This window comes from Salmo salar, chromosome ssa20 (genome assembly GCF_905237065.1).
Source record: "Salmo salar chromosome ssa20, Ssal_v3.1, whole genome shotgun sequence".
Classification (NCBI taxonomy): domain Eukaryota; kingdom Metazoa; phylum Chordata; class Actinopteri; order Salmoniformes; family Salmonidae; genus Salmo; species Salmo salar.
The window spans coordinates 56,605,006-56,625,618 of record NC_059461.1 but is presented as its reverse complement, the minus strand read 5'-3'; the positions used below and the strand labels follow the sequence as shown (position 1 = coordinate 56,625,618).

At 44.7% G+C, this 20,613-nt stretch overlaps 2 protein-coding genes across 2 annotated transcripts in view; both read right to left on the bottom strand.

The window, feature by feature from the left end:
- The window catches only part of LOC106580906 (PTB-containing, cubilin and LRP1-interacting protein), a 119,479-nt gene extending 105,915 nt beyond the window's left edge, over positions 1-13,564 (bottom strand). Inside the window, exon 1 of the mRNA XM_045703651.1 lies at positions 13,344-13,564. Coding sequence (XP_045559607.1) covers positions 13,344-13,373 — 30 coding nt within the window. The 5' untranslated portion in view covers positions 13,374-13,564. The remainder of the gene's footprint in view (positions 1-13,343) is intronic.
- Positions 13,565-16,806: 3,242 nt separating this feature from the next.
- The window catches only part of LOC106580885 (delta and Notch-like epidermal growth factor-related receptor), a 77,589-nt gene continuing 73,782 nt past the window's right edge, over positions 16,807-20,613 (bottom strand). The window contains exons 9-13 of the mRNA XM_045703650.1: positions 20,053-20,175; positions 19,369-19,482; positions 19,024-19,155; positions 18,665-18,911; positions 16,807-18,097 (exon numbers count right to left, since the gene is read on the bottom strand). Coding sequence (XP_045559606.1) covers positions 17,986-18,097; positions 18,665-18,911; positions 19,024-19,155; positions 19,369-19,482; positions 20,053-20,175 — 728 coding nt within the window. The 3' untranslated portion in view covers positions 16,807-17,985. The remainder of the gene's footprint in view (positions 18,098-18,664; positions 18,912-19,023; positions 19,156-19,368; positions 19,483-20,052; positions 20,176-20,613) is intronic.

Sequence of the window (20,613 nt, the reverse complement as noted above, 5' to 3'; positions counted from 1 at the left end):
CATGTGTGCACGTACGTGTGTATGTGTTGACTGCGTGATTATGTGTGTGTAGTTTACAGGTAACAGATGGTACGGTACACTCCCAGCCCTCAGGGAGATTTTCTTCTGGAGTAGACAGGCTCTCAGGTCAATCATAGCGTAAGCCACAGTACAACAACCTACTGACACGGCAGAGACACTGATTTAAGGGGTTATGCATAGGCTCGGGCAGTATACCTGTCACGTTCGTCATATGAAGGAGACCAAGGCGCAGCGTGGGTATCGTTCCACATCTTTATTTATATGTGAAACTATGCAAGACATACAATAAACTTTCAACAAAACAACAAACCGTGACGAAGAGGTGCAACATGCACTAACTCAAAATAATCTCCCACAAACACAAGTGGGAAAAACAACTACTTAAATATGATCCCCAATTAGAGACAACGATGACCAGCTGCCTCTAATTGGGAATCATACGAAATCCCCAACATAGAAAAAAGAAACTAGAACACAAAAATTAAACTAGACAAAACCCCCCAGTCACGCCCTGACCTACTCTACCATAGAAAAATACGAGCTCTCTATGGTCAGGACGTGACAGTACCCCCCCCAAAGGTGCGGACTCCGGCCGCAAAACCTGAAACCAAAAGGGAGGGTTGGGGGGGTGTCTAGTGTTGGTGGCGGCTCAGGTGCAGGTCGAAGAACCTTCTCATCCCGCGGATCCTCCCGCATTGGAGGCGGTTCTGGTGCAGGATGAAGAAACCTCTCATCCTGCGGATCCGCCAACATAGGAGGAAGCTCTGGACCGCCGACAGTCGCTGGAGGCTCCGGACCGCCGACCGACCGACGCTGGAGGCTCCGGACCGCGGACCATCGCTGGAGACTCCGGACCGCGGGCCGTCTCAGGAGGTTCCGGACCGCGGGCCTTCTCAGGAGGTTCCGGACCGTGGGCCTTCTCAGGAGGTTCCAGACCGCAGTCTCAGGCGGATCCGGGCTGTGGACCGTCGTTGGCTGATCCGGGCTGTGGACCGTCGTTGGAGGTTCCGGACTGTGAAACGTCGCCGGAAGCTCTGGACTGGGGACTGTCGCCGGAAGCTCTGGACTGGGGACTGTCACCGGACTGGGCAGGCGCACTGGAGGCCTAGTGCGTGGAGCCGGGACAGACCGCCCCAGACCATGACGGCTTTCCACCTCCAAATCGATCCCGCTCCAGAGTTCAGGCCTCGGTGTAACGCTCATTCCTTCGACGATAAACGCGAATCCGACCATCACCCCTGGTGAGACAAAACTGCGACTCGTCAGTGAAGAGCACTTTTTGCCAGTCCTGTCTGGTCCAGCGATGGGTTTGTGCCCATAGGCGAAGTTGTTGCCGGTGATGTCTGGTGAGGACCTGCCTTACAACAAGCCTACAAGCCCTCAGTCCAGCCTCTCTCAGCCTATTGCGGACAGTCTGAGCACTGATGGAGGGATTGTGCGTTCCTGGTGTAATTTGGGCAGTTGTTGTTGCCATCCTGTACTTGTCCCGCAGGTGTTATGTTCGGATGTACCCATCCTGTGCAGGTGTTGTTACACGTGGTCTGCCACTGCGAGGACGATCAGCTGTCCGTCCTGTCTCCCTGTAGCACTGTCTTAGGCGTCTCACAGTACGGACATTACAATTTATTGCCCTGGCCACATCTGCAGTCATCATGCCTCCTTGCAGCATGCCTAAGGCCCGTTCACGCAGATGAGCAGGGACCCTGGGCATCTTTTTTGGTGTTCTTCAGAGTCAGTAGAAAGGCCTCTTTAGTGTTCTAAGTTTTCATAACTGTGACCATAATTGCCTACCGTCTGTAACCTGTTAGTGTCTTAACGACCATTCCACAGGTGCATGTTCATTAATTGTTTATGGTTCATTGAACAAGCATTGGAAACCCTTTACAATGAAGATCTGTGAAGTTATTTGTATTTTTACGAATTATCTTTGAAAGACAGGGTCCTGAAAAAGGGACGTTACTTTTTTTGCTGAGTTTATATATACATTTGCAAACATTCCTAATAACCTGTTTTTGTTTTGTGATTATGGGGTATTGTGTGTAGATGAGGATATTTTTTGTAATATACATTTTAGAATAAGGCTGTAACGTAACAAAAAGTGGAAAAAGTCAAGGGGTCTGAATACTTTCCGAATGTACTGTAGCATTTAATGGAACTGAACCCAAAACTTTCCACTAGACGCACACACCAAGAGTCACAGACACATACACGCACACATAGACACACACCCAGTCTGAAGATGAAAGAGCAGAGTGGAGCACACTAACAGATATTTGAGAGCTGGGCTGGTGTATGTTGGCGTTAGGGCGAGACAGTGGGCCATCTCAGCTTGGTCTCAGACTGTTATCAGACTATCTCTCTCTCTCTCATTCTGGCTGGCTGGCCAGACACTCACATAAACCAACATCAGCCTTGGCCCCTCAACTCACTACAATACACACACATTTACTCCATCTGCAGCCTGACCAAGGCATTAAAAACACAGCTAGAGCAGCAGAGGACAGGTAGTCAGGAAGCCACCCACTTCAGTCAGTGGTTAGCTCCCAAACCACAAGTGGAACCCCTCTCCCTCTCCCTTAGCATGGTATGAGCCAGCCGTATCACCCTGGTCCTGTCAGACTGTGTTAACGGACTCCGCCTCTGATCCTGGACCAGTTTATGAGTGGAACCACCACGTTTCACAAGCGTCTGAGAGGGCTAAATCCAGAGAGGACTGTGGGAGGTCCTGCTCCCTGATTGGTGGCTTGGTTCTGTGGGAGGTGGGCTGTCGTCTCTCTAATTGGTGGGTCAGTGGTGTTGTGGGAGGTGGACATTGACAGAAGCCAACCACAGACCCCATCCGGCTGGCCGTAAAAACATTGTCAACTCTCTGACGTAAATAACCACAGTTAACCTGCCCCCGCATATACAATAATACAGTAAAAACAACACATTAACTACCCTGAAGGAGAGACACAATACACATGCTATATTCACAGCGTTCAATACAATAAAAAAACCACGACACCTACAAAACAACAGTTAAACAGTCGATTGGAAATGGGATATGGTAGTGTCGTGGTATAATTTACGTAACAACCCATTGGACCCTTTAATTTAAATGTATTCTCCACAAATGAAATGTGGTGAACTGATGATGCCTTTGCTTTTGGCTTCAAAAAAGAGACCAAGGCCTTAAGGCAGGAATAGTGTCACCCTTTGTCCATGGATACAGTGCCCTCTGTAATTATTGGGACAGTGAATATTATTTTCATCTTTTGGCTCTATACTTGAAATCAAACAATGACTATGAAGTTAAAAGGCAGACTGTCAGCTTTAATTTGAGGGTATTTTCATCCATATCGGGTGAACTGTTTAGAAATGACTACATCAAGCTTGTGACTCTAGAAATTAGTTGGATGCATTTGCTATTTGTTTTGGTTGTGTTTCAGATTATTTTTGTTGCAAAATAGTGTCATTCTGGAGTCACTTTATTGTAAATAAGAATAGAATATGTTTCTAAAAACTTCTACATGAATGTGGATGCTACCATGATTACGGATAATCCTGAACGAATCATGAATAATGATGAGTGAGAAAGTTACAGACACACCAATACTGTATTATACTCCCCCCCCCCCCAAAAAAAAAATGCTAACCTCCCTGTTATTGTAATGGTGAGAGGTTAGCATGTCTTGGGGGTATGCTATTGTGCATTTGTAACTTTTTCCCTCATCATTATTCATGATTCATTCAGGATTATCCGTAATCATGGTTTTGGACAATTTTCTTGGGCCACCATAACTATAACTATTTTGCCAATTGGACTGGTCCCCCCTACCACACGGAACCCCACTAATCTACAGACGGAAACGCACGAGGTGGCTAAAAACAGACCTCCCTCCATCTTCTGTTAGCTTGCTACCTATGGCCCTGCTAGCTGTCTGAATCTCACGGGACCCTTATGATCACTCGGCTAAGCATGCCTCTCCTTAATGTCAATATGCCTTGTCCATTGCTGTTCTGGTTAGTGTTTATTGGCTTATTTCACTGATTTCACTCTAGCCCTGCTCATTATACCTTATCCAACCTTTCAGTTCCACCACCCACACATGCTATGACATCTTCTGGTTTCAATGATGTTTCTAGAGACAATATCTCTCTCATCATCACTCAATGCCTAGGTTTACCTCCACTGTATTCACATCCTACCATACCTTTGTCTGTACATTATACCTTGAAGCTATTTTATCGCCCCCAGAAACCAGCTCCTTTTACTCTCTATTCTGGACGTCATAGATGACCAATTCTCATAGCTTTTAGCCGTACCCTTATTCTACTCCTCCTCTGTTCCTCTGGTGATGTAGAGGTGAATCCAGGCCCTGCAGTGCCTAGCTCCACTCCCCAGGTGCTCTCTTTTGATGACTTCTGTAACCGTAATAGCCTTGGTTTCATGCATGTTAATAACATTAGAAGTCTTCTCCCTAAGTTTGTTTTATTCACTGCTTTAGCACACTCTGCCAACCCGTATGTCCTAGCCGTGTCTGAATCCTGGCATAGGAAGTCCACCAAAAACTCTGAAATCTTCATCCCTAACTACAACATTTTCAGACAAGATAGAACGGCCAAAGGGGGCAGTGTTGCAATCTACTGCAGAGATAGCCTGCAGAGTTCTGTCCTACTATCCAGGTCTGTACCCAAACAATTTGAACTTCTACCTTTAAAAATCCATCTCTCTAAAAACAAGTCTCTCACCGTTGCCGCACGCTATAGACCACCCTCTGCCCCAACTGTGCTCTGGACACCATATGTGAACTGATTTCCCCCCATCTATCTTCAGAGCTCGTGCTGCTAGGTGACCTAAACTGGGACATGATTAACACCCCAGCCATCCTACAATCTAAGCTTGATGCCCTCAATCTCACACAAGTTATCAATGAACCTACCAGGTACCACCCCAAAGCCGTAAACACGGGCACCCTCATAGATATCATCCTAACCAACTTGCCCTCTAAATACACCTCTGCTGTTTTCAACCAAGATCTCAGCGATCACTGCCTCATTGCCTGCATCCGTAATGGGTCAGCGGTCAAACGACCTCCACTCATCACTGTCAAACGCTCCCTGAAACATTTCAGCGAGCAAGCCTTTCTAATCGACCTGGCCCGGGTATCCTGGAAGGATATTGACCTCATCCCGTCAGTAGAGGATGCCTGGTTATTTTTTTAAATGCCTTCCTCACCATCTTAAATAAGAATGCCCCATTCAAGAAATTTAGAACCAGGAACAGATATAGCCCTTGGTTCTCTCCAGACCTGACTGCCCTTAACCAACACAAAACATCCTGTGGCGTTCTGCATTAGCATCGAACAGCCCCCGTGATATGCAACTTTTCAGGGAAGTTAGAAACCAATATACACAGGCAGTTAGAAAAGCCAAGGCTAGCTTTTTCAAGCAGAAATTTGCTTCCTGCAACACAAACTCAAAAAAGTTCTGGGACACTGTAAAGTCCATGGAGAATAAGAACACCTCCTCCCAGCTGTCCACTGCACTGAGGATAGGAAACTCTGTCACCTCCGATAAATCCACTATAATTGAGAATTTAAATAAGCATTTTTCTACGGCTGGCCATGCTTTCCACCTGGCTACCCCTACCGCGGTCAGCAGTACTGCACCCCCCACAGCTACTCGCCCAAGCCTTCCCCATTTCTCCTTCTCCCAAATCCAGTCAGCTGATGTTCTGAAAGAGCATGGAAAATCTGGACCCCTACAAATCAGCCGGGCTAGACAATCTGGACCCTTTCTTTCTACAATTATCTGCCGAAATTGTTGCAACCCCTATTACTAGCCTGTTCAACCTCTCTTTCGTGTCGTCTGAGATTCCAAAAGATTGGAAAGCAGCTGCTGTCATCCCCCTCTTCAAAGGAGTGGACACTCTTGACCCAAACTGATATAGACCTATATATATCCTACCCTGCCTTTCTAAGGTCTTCGAAAGCCAAGTCAACAAACAAATTACTGACCATTTCGAATCCCACCGCACCTTCTCCGCTATGCAATCTGGTTTCAGAGCTGGTCATGGGTGCACCTCAGCCACGCTCAATGTCCTAAACGATATCGTAACCGCCATCGATAAGAAACAATACTGTGCTGCCGTATTCATTGACCTGGCCAAGGCTTTCGACTATGTCAATCACCACATCCTCATCGGTAGACTCAATAGCCTTGGTTTCTCAAATGATTGCCTCGCCTGGTTCACCAACTACTTCTCTGATAGAGTTCAATGTGTCAAATCGGATGGCCTGTTGTCCGGGCCTCTGGTAGTCTCTATGGGGGTGCCACAGGGTTAAATTCTTGGGCCAACTCTTTTCTCTGTACACATCAATGATGTCGCTCTTGCTGCTGGTGAGTCTCTGATCCACCTCTACGCAGACGACACCATTCTGTATACTTCTGGCCCTTCTTTGGACACTGTGTTAACAACCCTCCAGACGAGCTTCAATGCCATACAACTCTTCTTCCGTGGCCTCCAACTGCTCTTAAATACAAGTAAAACTAAATGCATGCTCTTCAACCGATCGCTGCCCGCACATGCCCGAAAGTCCAGCATCACTACTCTGGACGTGTCACGTCCTGACCAGTAAGGGGTTATTTGTCATTGTAGTTTGGTCAGGGAGTGGCAGGGGGTGTTTGTTTTGTGTGTTTCTGTGTTTTTGGTTTAGGTTCTATGTTTTCTATTTCTATGTTTAAATCTAGTTTTCTATTTCTATGTTGGGTTTTTGGTAGGACCTCCAATTAGAGGCAGCTGGTTGTCGTTGCCTCTAATTGGAGGCCATATTTAGTTGAGGTTTGTTTCACTTGTGTTTTGTGGGTGGTTATTTTCTGTATAGCCTGGGAGCCTTATGGAACTGTTTTTCGTCGTTTGTTTATTTTGTTTAAGTGTTTTCTTTAAATAAATTAAGAAGATGAGCACTTTACCTGTTGCGCCTTGGTCCAATCCTTACGACGCCCATGACAGGACGGTTCTTACTTAGAATATGTGGACAACTACAAATACCTAGGTGTCTGGTTAGACTGTAAGCTCTCCTTCCAGACTCACATCAAACATCTCCAATCCAAAGTTAAATCTAGAATTGGCTTCCTATTTCGCAACAAAGCATCCTTCACTCATGCTGCCAAACATACCCTCGTAAAACTGACCATCCTACCGATCCTTGACTTCGGCGATGTCATTTACAAAATAGCCTCCAATACCCTACTCAATAGACTGGATGCAGTCTATCACAGTGCTATCCGTTTTGTCACCAAAGCCCCATATACTACTCACCATTGCGACCTGTACGCTCTCGTTGGCTGGCCCTCGCTTCATACTCGTCGCCAAACCCACTGGCTCCAGGTCATCTACAAGACCCTGCTAGGTAAAGTCCCCCCTTATCTCAGCTCACTGGTCACCGTAGCAGCACCCACCTGTAGCACGTGCTCCAGCAGGTATATCTCTCTGGTCACCCCCAAAGCCAATTCCTCCTTTGGCCGTCTCTCCTTCCAGTTCTCTGCTACCAATGACTGGAACGAACTACAAAAATCTCTGAAACTGGAAACACTTATCTCCCTCACTAGCTTTAAGCACCAACTGTCAGAGCAGCTCACAGATCACTGCACCTGTACATAGCCCATCTATAATTTAGCCCAAACAACTACCTCTTCCCCTACTGTATTTATTTATTTATTTGTTTTGCTCCTTTGCACCCCATTATTTCTGTTTCTACTTTGCACTTTCTTCCACTACAAATCTACCATTCCAGTGTTTTACTTGATATATTGTATTTACTTTGCCACCATGGCCTTTTTTGCCTTTACCTCCCTTATCTCACCTCATTTGCTCACATTGTATATAGACTTATTTTTTTACTGTATTATTGACTGTATGTTTGTTTTACTCCATGTGTAACTCTGTGTTGTTGTATGTGTCGAACTGCTTTGCTTTATCTTGGCCAGGTCACAATTGTAAATGAGAACTTGTTATAAACTTGCCTACCTGGTTAAATAAAGGTGAAATAAAAATAAATAAAAAATTTACAAAAACTTCTGTAATTTCTAAACGATTCACCTGATATGGATGAAAATACCCTCAAATTAAAGCTGACAGTCTGCACTTCAAATCCAAAGTTTTGGAGTATAGAGCCACTGTCCCAATAATTACGGAAGGCACTGTAGTTGAATTCACATGAAGAAGCTTGTTTTTCTCACAACTTCCTCCTTCCACCAGAGCAAAGGCCTGACCAACCCAACCCTGACCATAGGAGCCCCAGACAGACAGACCTAGTGGTGCTTCTGACCATGAGTGACCTCAAACAGGCCCGGAAGCTGAACACATTTCTGCACTGTCAGGGTCCAGACATTATGTCTGCTCAGCCAGTTTCCCATGTCAAAGAAAATGGGAATGTAGTCAATGTACAAAATGAGAACTATGAAAGCACTGTTGGCAGTGAGAAGTGCTGAGTAAGAGGAATGTATGTATATACATTGGGAGACGGTTTTGTGTGTGTGTGTGTGTGTGTGTGTGTGTGTGTGTGTGTGTGTGTGTGTGTGTGTGTGTGTGTGTGTGTGTGTGTGTGTGTGTGTGTGTGTGTGTGTGTGTGTGTGTGTGTGTGTGTGTGTGCCTGCCTGCCTGCCTGCCTGCCTGCCTGCCTGCCTGAGCACAGATCAGCACAGCACACGTTGTGAAATCGGTTGAAAATCGCTGAGCGATACCAGGGAGAGAGGGGGCTCTTGAAACTGATTCTTCAGTGGGATATGTTAGGAGAGGAATGGGAGGACGGGGGAAGAGAAGAGGAAGTAGACAATGATGCATGATACATCCTGTGTTGCAACACAGAAGTCTAACGTTGGACAAAAATATGTCTTAATAAGGCACATTTAAAGCTGTTGGTACCACGGGGGCCATTTTGTTGACACAAAGACAATGTCATGTTGTTTATGTTTCATCTTCCCTCTCTCCATCTGACACATAGAGCAGATTCTTAATACCAGCCTGAAAATGTGTCTGCTCTAACATTGGCCCATATCTCTTCTTCCTGTAGCAAGACACTGCACGTTACCATGGCAACAGAAGTGAGAAGAAAGAAAAGGAAGGAGGATACCATGGTAACGAAGAGCAAAACAGCCAAATACAACATTCTCGGATGTATAGGATACATGACAAACGGGCTATAGTGACTGATCAGTGCAGCAGCGAGCCATCGAGCGTCACCATGGCAACAGTTCAGCGGTAAGTCGCTGAGAGAACCAAAAATCTCCGTCACTTTAACGGTGAGAAACTATTGTAACTAGGCCTCTTTTTTTTTACCAGAACCTTCATTCTTACCCTATCTATTAATATCATTCAGATACAGAACTAAACGACAAGCATCGTTAGGGGCACAGGGTCACATGACAAGGGGCATTAGTGCGCAGGCAGCTAGGCAGCGAGCTGGAACAGCCCCATTACCATGTGATAAATGGCTCTCCCTCAGAACCATACGTCATCTCAGAACTTTCCCTGGGGACGTGATTGATCACAGGGCCGAGGTATGCAGAGCTGACGCCCGCCACTCTATGCTCGGTAAGCTGGGACAGGCTCCATCAGTCAACCCAGCATATGGAGTATGGAGATCAGCACCAGAACACATGCAGGCCAGGCCACGTTGTTAGTACCACTAGGCTTTAATGAACAGATCAGGGGATGCCAGACTGAATCTGAAAACCAACCTGAGCCTCCAAAAATATTTTTGAGACATGCTTAAATAGGCACTTTGGTCACATTACGCCAATATTTTGTGACCAAAAGATGAAGGGGGTTAGCACTTGGGAGGCCCCTATGAAAATGAATGATTGATTTTAACAGTCTGTGCATTCATGAAGACAAACATAATTGGCCATGTGCTGTTATAATCTCCACCCGGCACAGCCAGAAGAGGACTGGCCACCCCTCATAGCCTGGTTCCTCTCTAGGTTTCTTCCTAGGTTTTGGCCTTTCTAGGGAGTTTTTCCTAGCCACCGTGCTTCTACACCTGCATTGCTTGCTGTTTGGGGTTTTAGGCTGGGTTTCTGTACAGCACTTTGAGATATCAGCTGATGTAAGAAGGGCTATATAAATAAATGTGATTTGATTTGATTTGAATTGTGCAGAAGTAGAGGTTATGTGTATAGGTCCTTATGGACATCAGAACATGTGATGGCAATAAATTGGTTCTTTCTGGTCTGGTGGCTGGTGTAAGGTGTAATTACTCAATAATGACAATGTAATAAACCTCTTAGTGTGGTAGTATTTTACAGTGTGCAGTTCTAAAATATGTAGATAGCATTGCTTAAAACTATTTACCCAAGTTTACTATGAGATTCAATCATCTTGATGCCTGGGCAAGCACTGTGAGAGGGATTGTGCAAGTTCATTTGGCAAAGTAGTCGACCCTACATCTGGATAGCATTACAGGAAACGTGAAGCCAGCCTCAGTGAACGGCTTGCCCCGCGCCCCTGGATATCAAAATACATGTCATTAACAATTTTTCACCACTTCCAAACAGGTCAGAGAATCCGTGTTAATTACTTGAACTGTAGGCTAAGTGATTAATGACACCTCGGGTTTGCTGTAATTTCATTGTGGCTATGCGACACTATAGGGCAGGGTTCCGCGACTGGCGGCCTGCGGGCTGAACATGGCCTGCAGGTGATTTATTTATTTGGCCCCCCAAGTTCTTACCCCCCTTCAAAAAAGTTTTTTTATTTAGTATTTTTATTGTTGGACATAAAAGCCTGTAAAAACACCAGCAAATCAGGTCTAAGTGATTTTAATTTCGGAAATATGTTCCATAGTATTCCCACGCATAAAGGTAGTGGTGTAAAGTACTTAAGTAGAAATACTTTAAAGTACTACTTAAGTCGTTTTTGGGGGTATCTGTACTTTACTTAACTATTTATATTTTTGACAACTTTTACTTTACTACATTCCTAAAGAAAATAATGTACTTTTTACTCCATTATTTTGCCTGACACCCAAAAGTGCTTGTTACATTTTGAATGCTTAGCAGGACAGGAAAATTGTCCAATTCACAGGCTTATCAAGAGAACATCCCTGGTCATCCCTACTGCCTCTGATCTGGCGGACACACTAAGCACACATGCTTTGTTTGTCTGCGTGTTGGACTGTACCCCTGGCTATCTGTAAATGATGTCTGAGTGTTGGAGTGTTCCCCTGGCTATCTGTACATTATGTCTGAGTGTTGGACTGTGTCCCTGGCTATCTGTAAATGATGTCTGAGTGTTGGACTGTGTCCCTGGCTATCTGTAAATGATGTCTGAGTGTTGGACTGTGTCCCTGGCTATCTGTAAATGATGTCTGAGTGTCGGACTGTGTCCCTGGCTCTCTGTAAATGATGTCTGAGTGTTGGAGTGTGTCCCTGGCTATCTGTAAATTATGTCTGAGTGTTGGACTGTGTCCCTGGCTATCTGTAAATGATGTCTGAGTGTTGGACTGTGTCCCTGGCTATCTGTAAATGATGTCTGAGTGTTGGAGTGTTCCCCTGGCTATCTGTACATTATGTCTGAGTGTTGGACTGTGTCCCTGGCTATCTGTAAATGATGTCTGAGTGTTGGACTGTGTCCCTGGCTATCTGTAAATGATGTCTGAGTGTCGGACTGTGTCCCTGGCTCTCTGTAAATGATGTCTGAGTGTTGCAGTGTGTCCCTGGCTATCTGTAAATTATGTCTGAGTGTTGGACTGTGTCCCTGGCTATCTGTAAATGATGTCTGAGTGTTGGACTGTGTCCCTGGCTATCTGTAAATGATGTCTGAGTGTTGGAGTGTTCCCCTGGCTATCTATACATTATGTCTGAGTGTTGGACTGTGTCCCTGGCTATCTGTAAATGATGTCTGAGTGTTGGACTGTGTCCCTGGCTATCTGTAAATTATGTCTGAGTGTTGGACTGTGTCCCTGGCTATCTGTAAATGATGTCTGAGTGTTGGACTGTGTCCCTGGCTATCTGTACATTATGTCTGAGTGTTGGACTGTGTCCCTGGCTATCTGTAAATTATGTCTGAGTGTTGGACTGTGTCCCTGGCTATCTGTAAATGATGTCTGAGTGTTGGACTGTGTCCCTGGCTATCTGTAAATGATGTCTGAGTGTTGAACTGTGTCCCTGGCTATCTGTAAATGATGTCTGAGTGTTGGACTGTGTCCCTGGCTATCTGTAAATGATGTCTGAGTGTTGGACTGTGTCCCTGGCTATCTGTAAATTATGTCTGAGTGTTGGACTGTGTCCCTGGCTCTCTGTAAATGATGTCTGAGTGTTGGAGTGTGTCCCTGGCTCTCTGTAAATGATGTCTGAGTGTTGGAGTGTTCCCCTGGCTATCTGTAAATGATGTCTTTGGAGTGTACCGCTGGCTATCTGTAAATGTCTGTGTTGGAGTGTTCCCCTGGCTAAAAAAAACAAGAACTTTATGTAAGGAATTTGAAATGATTCATACTTTTAATTTTACTTTTGATAGTTAAGTATATTTTAGCAATGACATTTACTTTAAAACAAAATACTTTTACTTGAGTCATTTTCTATTAAGGTATATTTACTTTTACTCAAGTATAACAATTGGGTACTTTTTACACCACTGCATAATAGAGATATATGTGATCGTATATACAAATGTAAGCAAGGTTTGAAATGATTATGTTTCAGTCAAATATTATATCTGGTCTTCTTGCAGTCAATTTGTCTACAAATTATTTGTAATTTTGGTCTGGCACCCTGACCATTCGCTCAAGGTGATCCCTGCTATAGGATGTTCCATGACCTCTGCAACATTACTCAAACTAAAAAACAGCTTGACAGACATTGGGTCCAGCAAGTAGATGTTACACAATATAGCAAATTCTCTAAATGGTTTATCATGATGAAAAACGGAAGGCCAGGAGTCTGATAAACCTATATCTTACACTGTAACCTAGGCATGTATGAACGCGATACAACGTAGCCTAGAACTAGTCGGGTAATGGGGTTACTCGGGGGAGGGAAGAGGCAACACGAAAGGGAGAGAGGATTTGAATTAAGCAAAACGAGCCCACCATAGCGCAGGCGGCCACCTGCGTAATAAAACAATAATGTGTGCAATGATAGGACTGAAACACACAAACCATCCAGGAAAGCCTTTGTGTTTTGCATCTGAGCAAAAAAACACAAACCAAAAAAAAAAACACATCAAAGCACAGACACCAGGTTAATATGCACGATGGTTTTCAATGCCGTTAAAAATCAGACAGACAGACAAACATCCCATAAATATGCGCTGGTCAGGAATACTAATCAAACCATACCTGCAATCGCTCTGTCGCTGGCTGCCACATTTTAGTAGAATCAAAGGTTTCCGTAACTACTGCTGCTGGTTATTCTCTGTGTAGTCCAGCTCACATCTGCTTGTTCTCGGCGCTTGCTTCTCCTCTTCTGCAATCTGAAGAAAACAGACAGTGAATTCCAATGGAGCTTGATGAAGCTTTCGCCTGCGAGCAGTTCCGAGACTGGTCTGCAAGGGGCGGTAGCGACAGCTGCAAGGAATGGAAGGACAGGGGGCCAGAGAACCCTTTTTTACAGACATACATACTTTCCTGCTTGAATGTCGCAAAATAATTAAATTGACTGAATATTAAAGGCTCACATAAAAATATTGCCATTATTTCAAGCAATTTTGGTCAGTGTTGCTTGGTTTACTAATTGCTGTGTGGTATTATGGTTTGCCCAAATGGTCATGGTTTTGATGGTTGATGGCGCACTTCTAAAAACCCTGTTTTAACAACAGACACATTCCAGCCTTCTGGCGCCAGTGAAGTGGCTCCATCAGATCTGGCCATGACTCAGTTTATAGGAGTTGTGCCTACCAATGGACCCCTACGAAGGCCAAACAGTGCCCTGAGACCCTGGAGGTCATGGAAAGGGGAAAAGGGGTAGAGGTCAACAAAGGCTCCCCACTCAGACTTCAGTGTAGGGTGAACCTCATCAATAACCACTGGCTCCTCTCAGCTCCACACAGTGTATGTGTGTGTATGTATGTATGTATGTACAGTGAGGGAAAAAAGTATTTGATCCCCTGCTGATTTTGAACGTTTGCTCACTGACAAAGAAATGATCAGTCTATAATTTTAATGGTAGGTTTATTTGAACAGTGAGAGACAGAATAACAACAAAAACATCCAGAAAAACACATGTCAAAAATGTTATAAAATGATTTGCATTTTAATGAGGGAAATAAGTATTTGACCCCTCTGCAAAACATGACTTAGTACTTGGTCACAAAACCCTTGTTGGCAATCACAGAGGTCAGACGTTTGTTGTAGTTGGCCACCAAGTTTGCACACATCTCAGGAGGGATTTTGTCCCACTCATCTTTGCAGATCTTCTCCAAGTCATTAAGGTTTCGAGGCTGACGTTTGGAACTCGAACCTTCAGCTCCCTCCACAGATTTTCTATGGGATTAAGGTCTGGAGACTGGCTAGGCCACTCCAGGACCATAATGTGTTTCTTCTTGAGCCACTCCTTTGTTGCCTTGGCCGTGTGTTTTGACGGTACATGGCCCCGTCCATCGTCCCTTTGATGCGGTGAAGTTGTCCTGTCCCCTTAGCAGAGAAACACCCCCAAAGCATAATGTTTCCACCTCCATGTTTGACGGTGGGGATGGTGTTCTTGGGGTCATAGGCAGCATTCCTCCTCCTCCAAACACGGCGAGTTGAGTTGATGCCAAAGAGCTCCATTTTGGTCTCATCTGACCACAACACTTTCACCCAGTTGTCCTCTGAATCATTCAGATGTTCATTGGCAAACTTCAGACGGGCATGTATATGTGCTTTCTTGAGCAGGGGGACCTTGCGGGCGCTGCAGGATTTCAGTCCTTCACGGCGTAGTGTGTTACCAATTGTTTTATTAGTGACTATGGTCCCAGCTGCCTTGAGATCATTGACAAGATCCTCCCGTGTAGTTCTGGGCTGATTCCTCACCATTCTCATGATCATTGCAACTCCACGAGGTGAGATCTTCCATGGTGCCCCAGGCCGAGGGAGACTGACAGTTCTTTTGTGTTTCTTCCATTTGCGAATAATCGCACCAACTGTTGTCACCTTCTCACCAAGCTGCTTGGCGATGGTCTTGTAGCCCATTCCAGCCTTGTGTAGGTCTACAATCTTGTCCCTGACATCCTTGGAGAGCTCTTTGGTCTTGGCCATGGTGGAGAGTTTGGAATCTGATTGATTGATTGCTTCTGTGGACAGGTGTCTTTTATACAGGTAACAAGCTGAGATTAGGAGCACTCCCTTTAAGAGTGTGCTCCTAATCTCAGCTCGTTACCTGTATAAAAGACACCTGGGAGCCAGAAATCTTTCTGATTGAGAGGGGGTTAAATACTTATTTCCCACATTAAAATGCAAATCAATTTATAACATTTTTGACATGCGTTTTTCTGGATTTTTTTGTTGTTATTCTGTCTCTCACTGTTCAAATAAACCTACCATTAAAATGATAGACTGATCATTTCTTTGTCAGTGGGCAAACGTACAAAATCAGCAGGGGATCAAATACTATTTTCCCTCACTGTATGTGTCTGTCTGTCTGTCTGTGTATCTGTGTGTGTGTGTGTTTGTGTGTGTGTGTGTCGATGCGCACGTGTGTGTGTGTCCATGCGTGAATACGTGTGTGTGTGTGTCCATGCGTTCACATGTATGTGTGTGTGTGTATGTGTATGTGTGTGTGTGTGTAGGCGCAGTGAGTGACGAGACGACGCCACAGCCAACCTTTATTTACAGATGTTTACTCTGGGAACATCTGGATTAAGCAGGAGGTCACCAAGGCCGTACACGGGGTAACAACACTCCTTATATGGGTATTTCCCACTGCTGACATGTTGTCTGGGGCAACTGGTTATGGAGAGACATGGAGGGACTGTCTAATGGTGGAAACATGTTGCCCATTTTCCTATGGTAGTGGGTACTGCGTCTATGGACACTCCTCATTCTGGCCAGTGTTATTGAGTTCCTATAGTGTCTCTGTATTTAGCATGTCTTTTGGTAGATTGATGCTAGATAACACCAGTACTTACAAAACCTCAGTTTTTCCTTAATTTGTTAAGACTGATTAGGTTCTCAGGAGTTGTGAAATGCCCAATATTGATATGATACAATTTTGAGTTGGTTTTCAAAGCACTAGTTTAGTCAAAAAATAGTACTTAGTCTTGTGCTTTGGAGGTTATCCAAACCCACTTCTCATGTCAAGTCGTGATAAATCATCTTTGCGACTTCAGTATTATTTTTTCCATTTCAAAAGTATTGAGATCTAATTGCTGAGGTTTTGGTCACAATACTCAAGAGACGCTGCTGGAGTTGGATTGGACAGAAGAAATACTGATTCCATTCCAAGGTTAGCTGTCCATTGGACTCCAGAAGGCAGACAGAAGAAAGGGAGGCCCATGACAACATGGAGAACAATGACGAGTGAAGACTGAACTCCAGCAACACCAGCAGAGCTGGAGCACAGCGGAGAAGACGGCCAAGGACCACAGGAAGTGAAGATCCTTTGTTGCTGCCCAATGCTCCAGCCGGCGTGACGGGATGAGTGAGTCAATGAGGTTTTACATATTAAATTCATGTTTATACACGTGTATTACAATGACCAAGTCTTGTCATAGTACATTTCCATTGAGTCAACAGAACCCTGTGAGTCAAATGTTTTCCTAGACACAAATAGACCTCTGGTGTCATAATAAGAACAAACACTACGGAACTCACACGAGACACCAGCTGGGTTTGTGTTCACTTCAACCTTTATTGTTACATCATTGAACATAGATAATAATCATGTGGTTCTTCTCTTTTAAAAAAAGACGACCCGAGTAGGCAAAACATCAGTCAAGTGGAGAGCTCACTCGGTGCTCCGGGTGGGCGGAGATTTCACTCAAGAACCAATGGAATGGTCTAAAATGTGCCGCCCATCCGGCGCCCCAAACGAATGCATCCAGGGGTTGACCCTGAGTGGAACAACACAACCGCACACAGACAGAGAGAGACACCTATACCTGGGACACAGAAGCACATATATAACTGGAGCAGAGCCACCAGCTGACCCCCACCTGTCAGTCATCCACACAAGACCCGCCCACTGGCTACTCGGACCACTCCTGCAAAAAACACAATTATTACTCTTCCTTTATTTGTACAGAACTTGCATGTAAATAATAAAAACATGACAACCAATGTTTTAAAAAAATGCTGTTTTAAAGCTTCCCCCATAGTGGTTTTGTACATCTCTTCTACCGCTACCCCACGTTGTTGCCTGAAGAAGGAGACGATTTTGCCACAAACCTGGCAAAGACACAGTAAATCAACCACAATACACGGAGGGTTTCAAAATGATGCAGAAAACATTGAATCTACCCATGCACCAAGTAAGGCAACCTACTGCAGATTTTTTATATAGAAAGATATATATCGTACTGCACTATGACAAGTGCACCTATTTCTACCACACCTGTAAGAACTCCTATCGACAGCCTCTGCTGAATCTACACTTTAAACTGAGCTCATGAGTTGGTGAGGGACATCAGGAACCACCCCTCTAGGACCCCAATGGCATCCTGGGTAATGTAGTCACCTTCTACTGGAGAGAAGAAGCAACCAAGATGGCAATATCACCCAACACCCACTAAAAAAGATACGCTCTTATGCTACAGTAGCTTAATGGATATTCCAACAGTAAAATAGATGTATCAAATTCCAGATTTGTATTTATCTTTCCGCATAACTATTGTTTTTTTTCTCCACTACATTTATTTTGTTCATTTTTATCTAAAGAAATACTAAATGGTTTTCATTAACTGAATTTGTGTATATTGGTGCACGTCCGAACATGTGCTGTTAGTTGTATGTGTGAACAGGTGATGCGTGATACTGTGTGTGGGTGGGTGTGTTGCCGCTGTGTTTTCTACAAATCTTTTGTTTTGATCAGAGTGACCAGGGGCTTGTCGTCAGGGCTGTAGTCCTCGTAGGTGATGGGTGCGGCGTCGTACATGGCCGGCCGGGACTTCTTCCCAAATCTGAGAGAGGGGAAGAAAACACATATATGGAACATCACTTCAGGTAGGACAGTTAGCTACATGCAAGACAGTTCCTAATGTTTCAAGTGTAGAGTTGCTAGGTTGAGAATGAAATACAGGTGACAGGTGAGGGTAGGGTTATAAAGGAGATGTTGCATGTTACAAACAGAGTAATATAAATATGGTGTTGTAAGAGAGGCATTACACATTTACCCACAGTGTATTACAGGTGAGTATACCCTAGTGCTGGTAATCTTCCAAGATTAGCCTGAAATCAACCGGAATGGGCCTTTGTCTCGTGTATGACATTGTTATTGAGTATTGCATTGTTGGGTTTTGAGTTTTCAAGAAAGGCATTTCACTGTACTTGTGCATTAAAAACATTGGAAACTTGAATGGGCCTTTATCTCCCGGTAAATAGCAAAGCTATAACAGGAGGTGTTTCTAATGGCTGAATCAATTTAATACATTAAATATTAACAACGTTGAGGCACTTGTATACTTATAGTAAACAAGCCTAGTCTACCCTGAGGTGTGACTGGTTCAGAGAGCTTTGTGCCGTCTCACCTGGCGTGGCGGATGGAGGCGATGGCGTTGCTGAACTCGCTGTCGATGCTACGGCAGTTGTAGAACTCCTGGTAGGCATGGCGAGACGAGCCCTGGTACTCGATGCGGCTGATACGGCAGATGCCCACGATGAGGATGATGAGCATGAGGACGAAGGCCACGCACAGGGCGCCGATGATGATGTAGAGGGAGTGACGCGGCATGTTGGTCAGGGTGTCCTCGGGGTGGGTGGTCTTCCACTGCAAGTCTGAGAGAGAAAGAGACAGACAGACTTATGAATAACCTAAGAAAGGCATGTACATGTAATCATATTTCATCATTTACTCCCACAACAAGGGGATTCTGGGTAATGTACTTACGTATCTCACAGCTGGCCCCTACCCAGCCTGGGGGGCAGTGGCAGGTGTAGGCATTTGATTGGTCGATGCAGGTTCCTCCGTGATGACAGGGATTGCTCTCACACTCGTTGATGTCAACCTCACAGTCCTCCCCTGAGATAACCAATAGTGGGGCGGGGGGGGGAACAGCAGGTACAGGTATACTTTGAAGGGGTTCAGAGGTGGTTTGCTCCCTAGTCAGAACAGCCTACTCCCACCTGTGTCCCCAAGGCCTACTATGATAGACTGGGTGACAGACGTGTACTCACACGCACACGCATGCACACACACACACAAAACACACACACACAGAGTTGAAATGCTCACCAAGGTAACCAGGTGGGCAGACACAGGTGGCGTTGAGGCCCACACTCTCACAGTGTCCTCCGTTCTGACAGTGAGCCTTCAGACAAGGATCCCTGTAGATCTCACAGTGTCTGCCTGCACAGGGACAAACACATATGACCCATTAATGACTCACACACAGTACTCTCTACAGACCTGGGTTCAAATACCTTTGGAAATATTTCAAACACTTTAAGCATTTGCTTTAGCCTGTCTGGAGTGCCAGGGGGGCTGTGTTTGCACTTTTAGGACTTTTGTATTGGCTCATTGCAACAGACAAGCTCATTAAAGGACAGCATAAATATTTGAAATGATTACAAATAGTATTTGAATCCAGGTCTGCTCTACACATGACAGTTCACATCAGCACAGCACACTATCTCGCAATTTACTACATAAACGCATACTGTAGACAACATACAATCATTTATATGGATACATTTATAATACAGGCTGTATAAACTCATCGAATTAGCATACATATAGCAGTATCAGCATCATCACACAATCCCACCCCGGGATAACATACTTAAAACTGTCCCCGTTGAGTCACATTGGATTGAAATCAACACACACACACACACACACACACACACACACACACACACACACACACACACACACACACACACACACACACACACACACACACACACACACACCTACCTTCATACTGGGGAGTGCAGGCACATTCGTAAGCGTTGATGAGGTCTCTGCAGGTAGCATAGTTCTGACAGGGGGCTGACAGACACTCGTTGTATTCTTCCTCACAGTACAGACCATGGTACCCTAGGAGACACACCACACACACATAAAGTCACACTGTCTGATCATAATATTAGATGACAGTTCAAGTAATGATTATGTTTAGATATCACTAACGAGAAGATCACGGTGATAGACTCCTCAGCACATATCATTTTTTTATGAGGGTGAGTTAAAAGTGGTTTAATGTACCTTTATTTATATATAGAGATGATCACTTAGATGGAACAAGTCAAACATATTTCTTTGCCTACATGTCTATGGCAAAACCTTGTGGATGTTACATCCACAGACATCTTATTAAATTAATTCTAGATGCAATTCTATGGTTCCGTCGATATATAGCCATGATTCAGCCGTGATTGTTAGTGATGTCTATTAAATGCAGTACACCCCAGTTGCCACTGGGTGGCAGGTTTGCACTGGGACTGAGAATTGTGGGTCTTGGTGTTTTTCCTTATA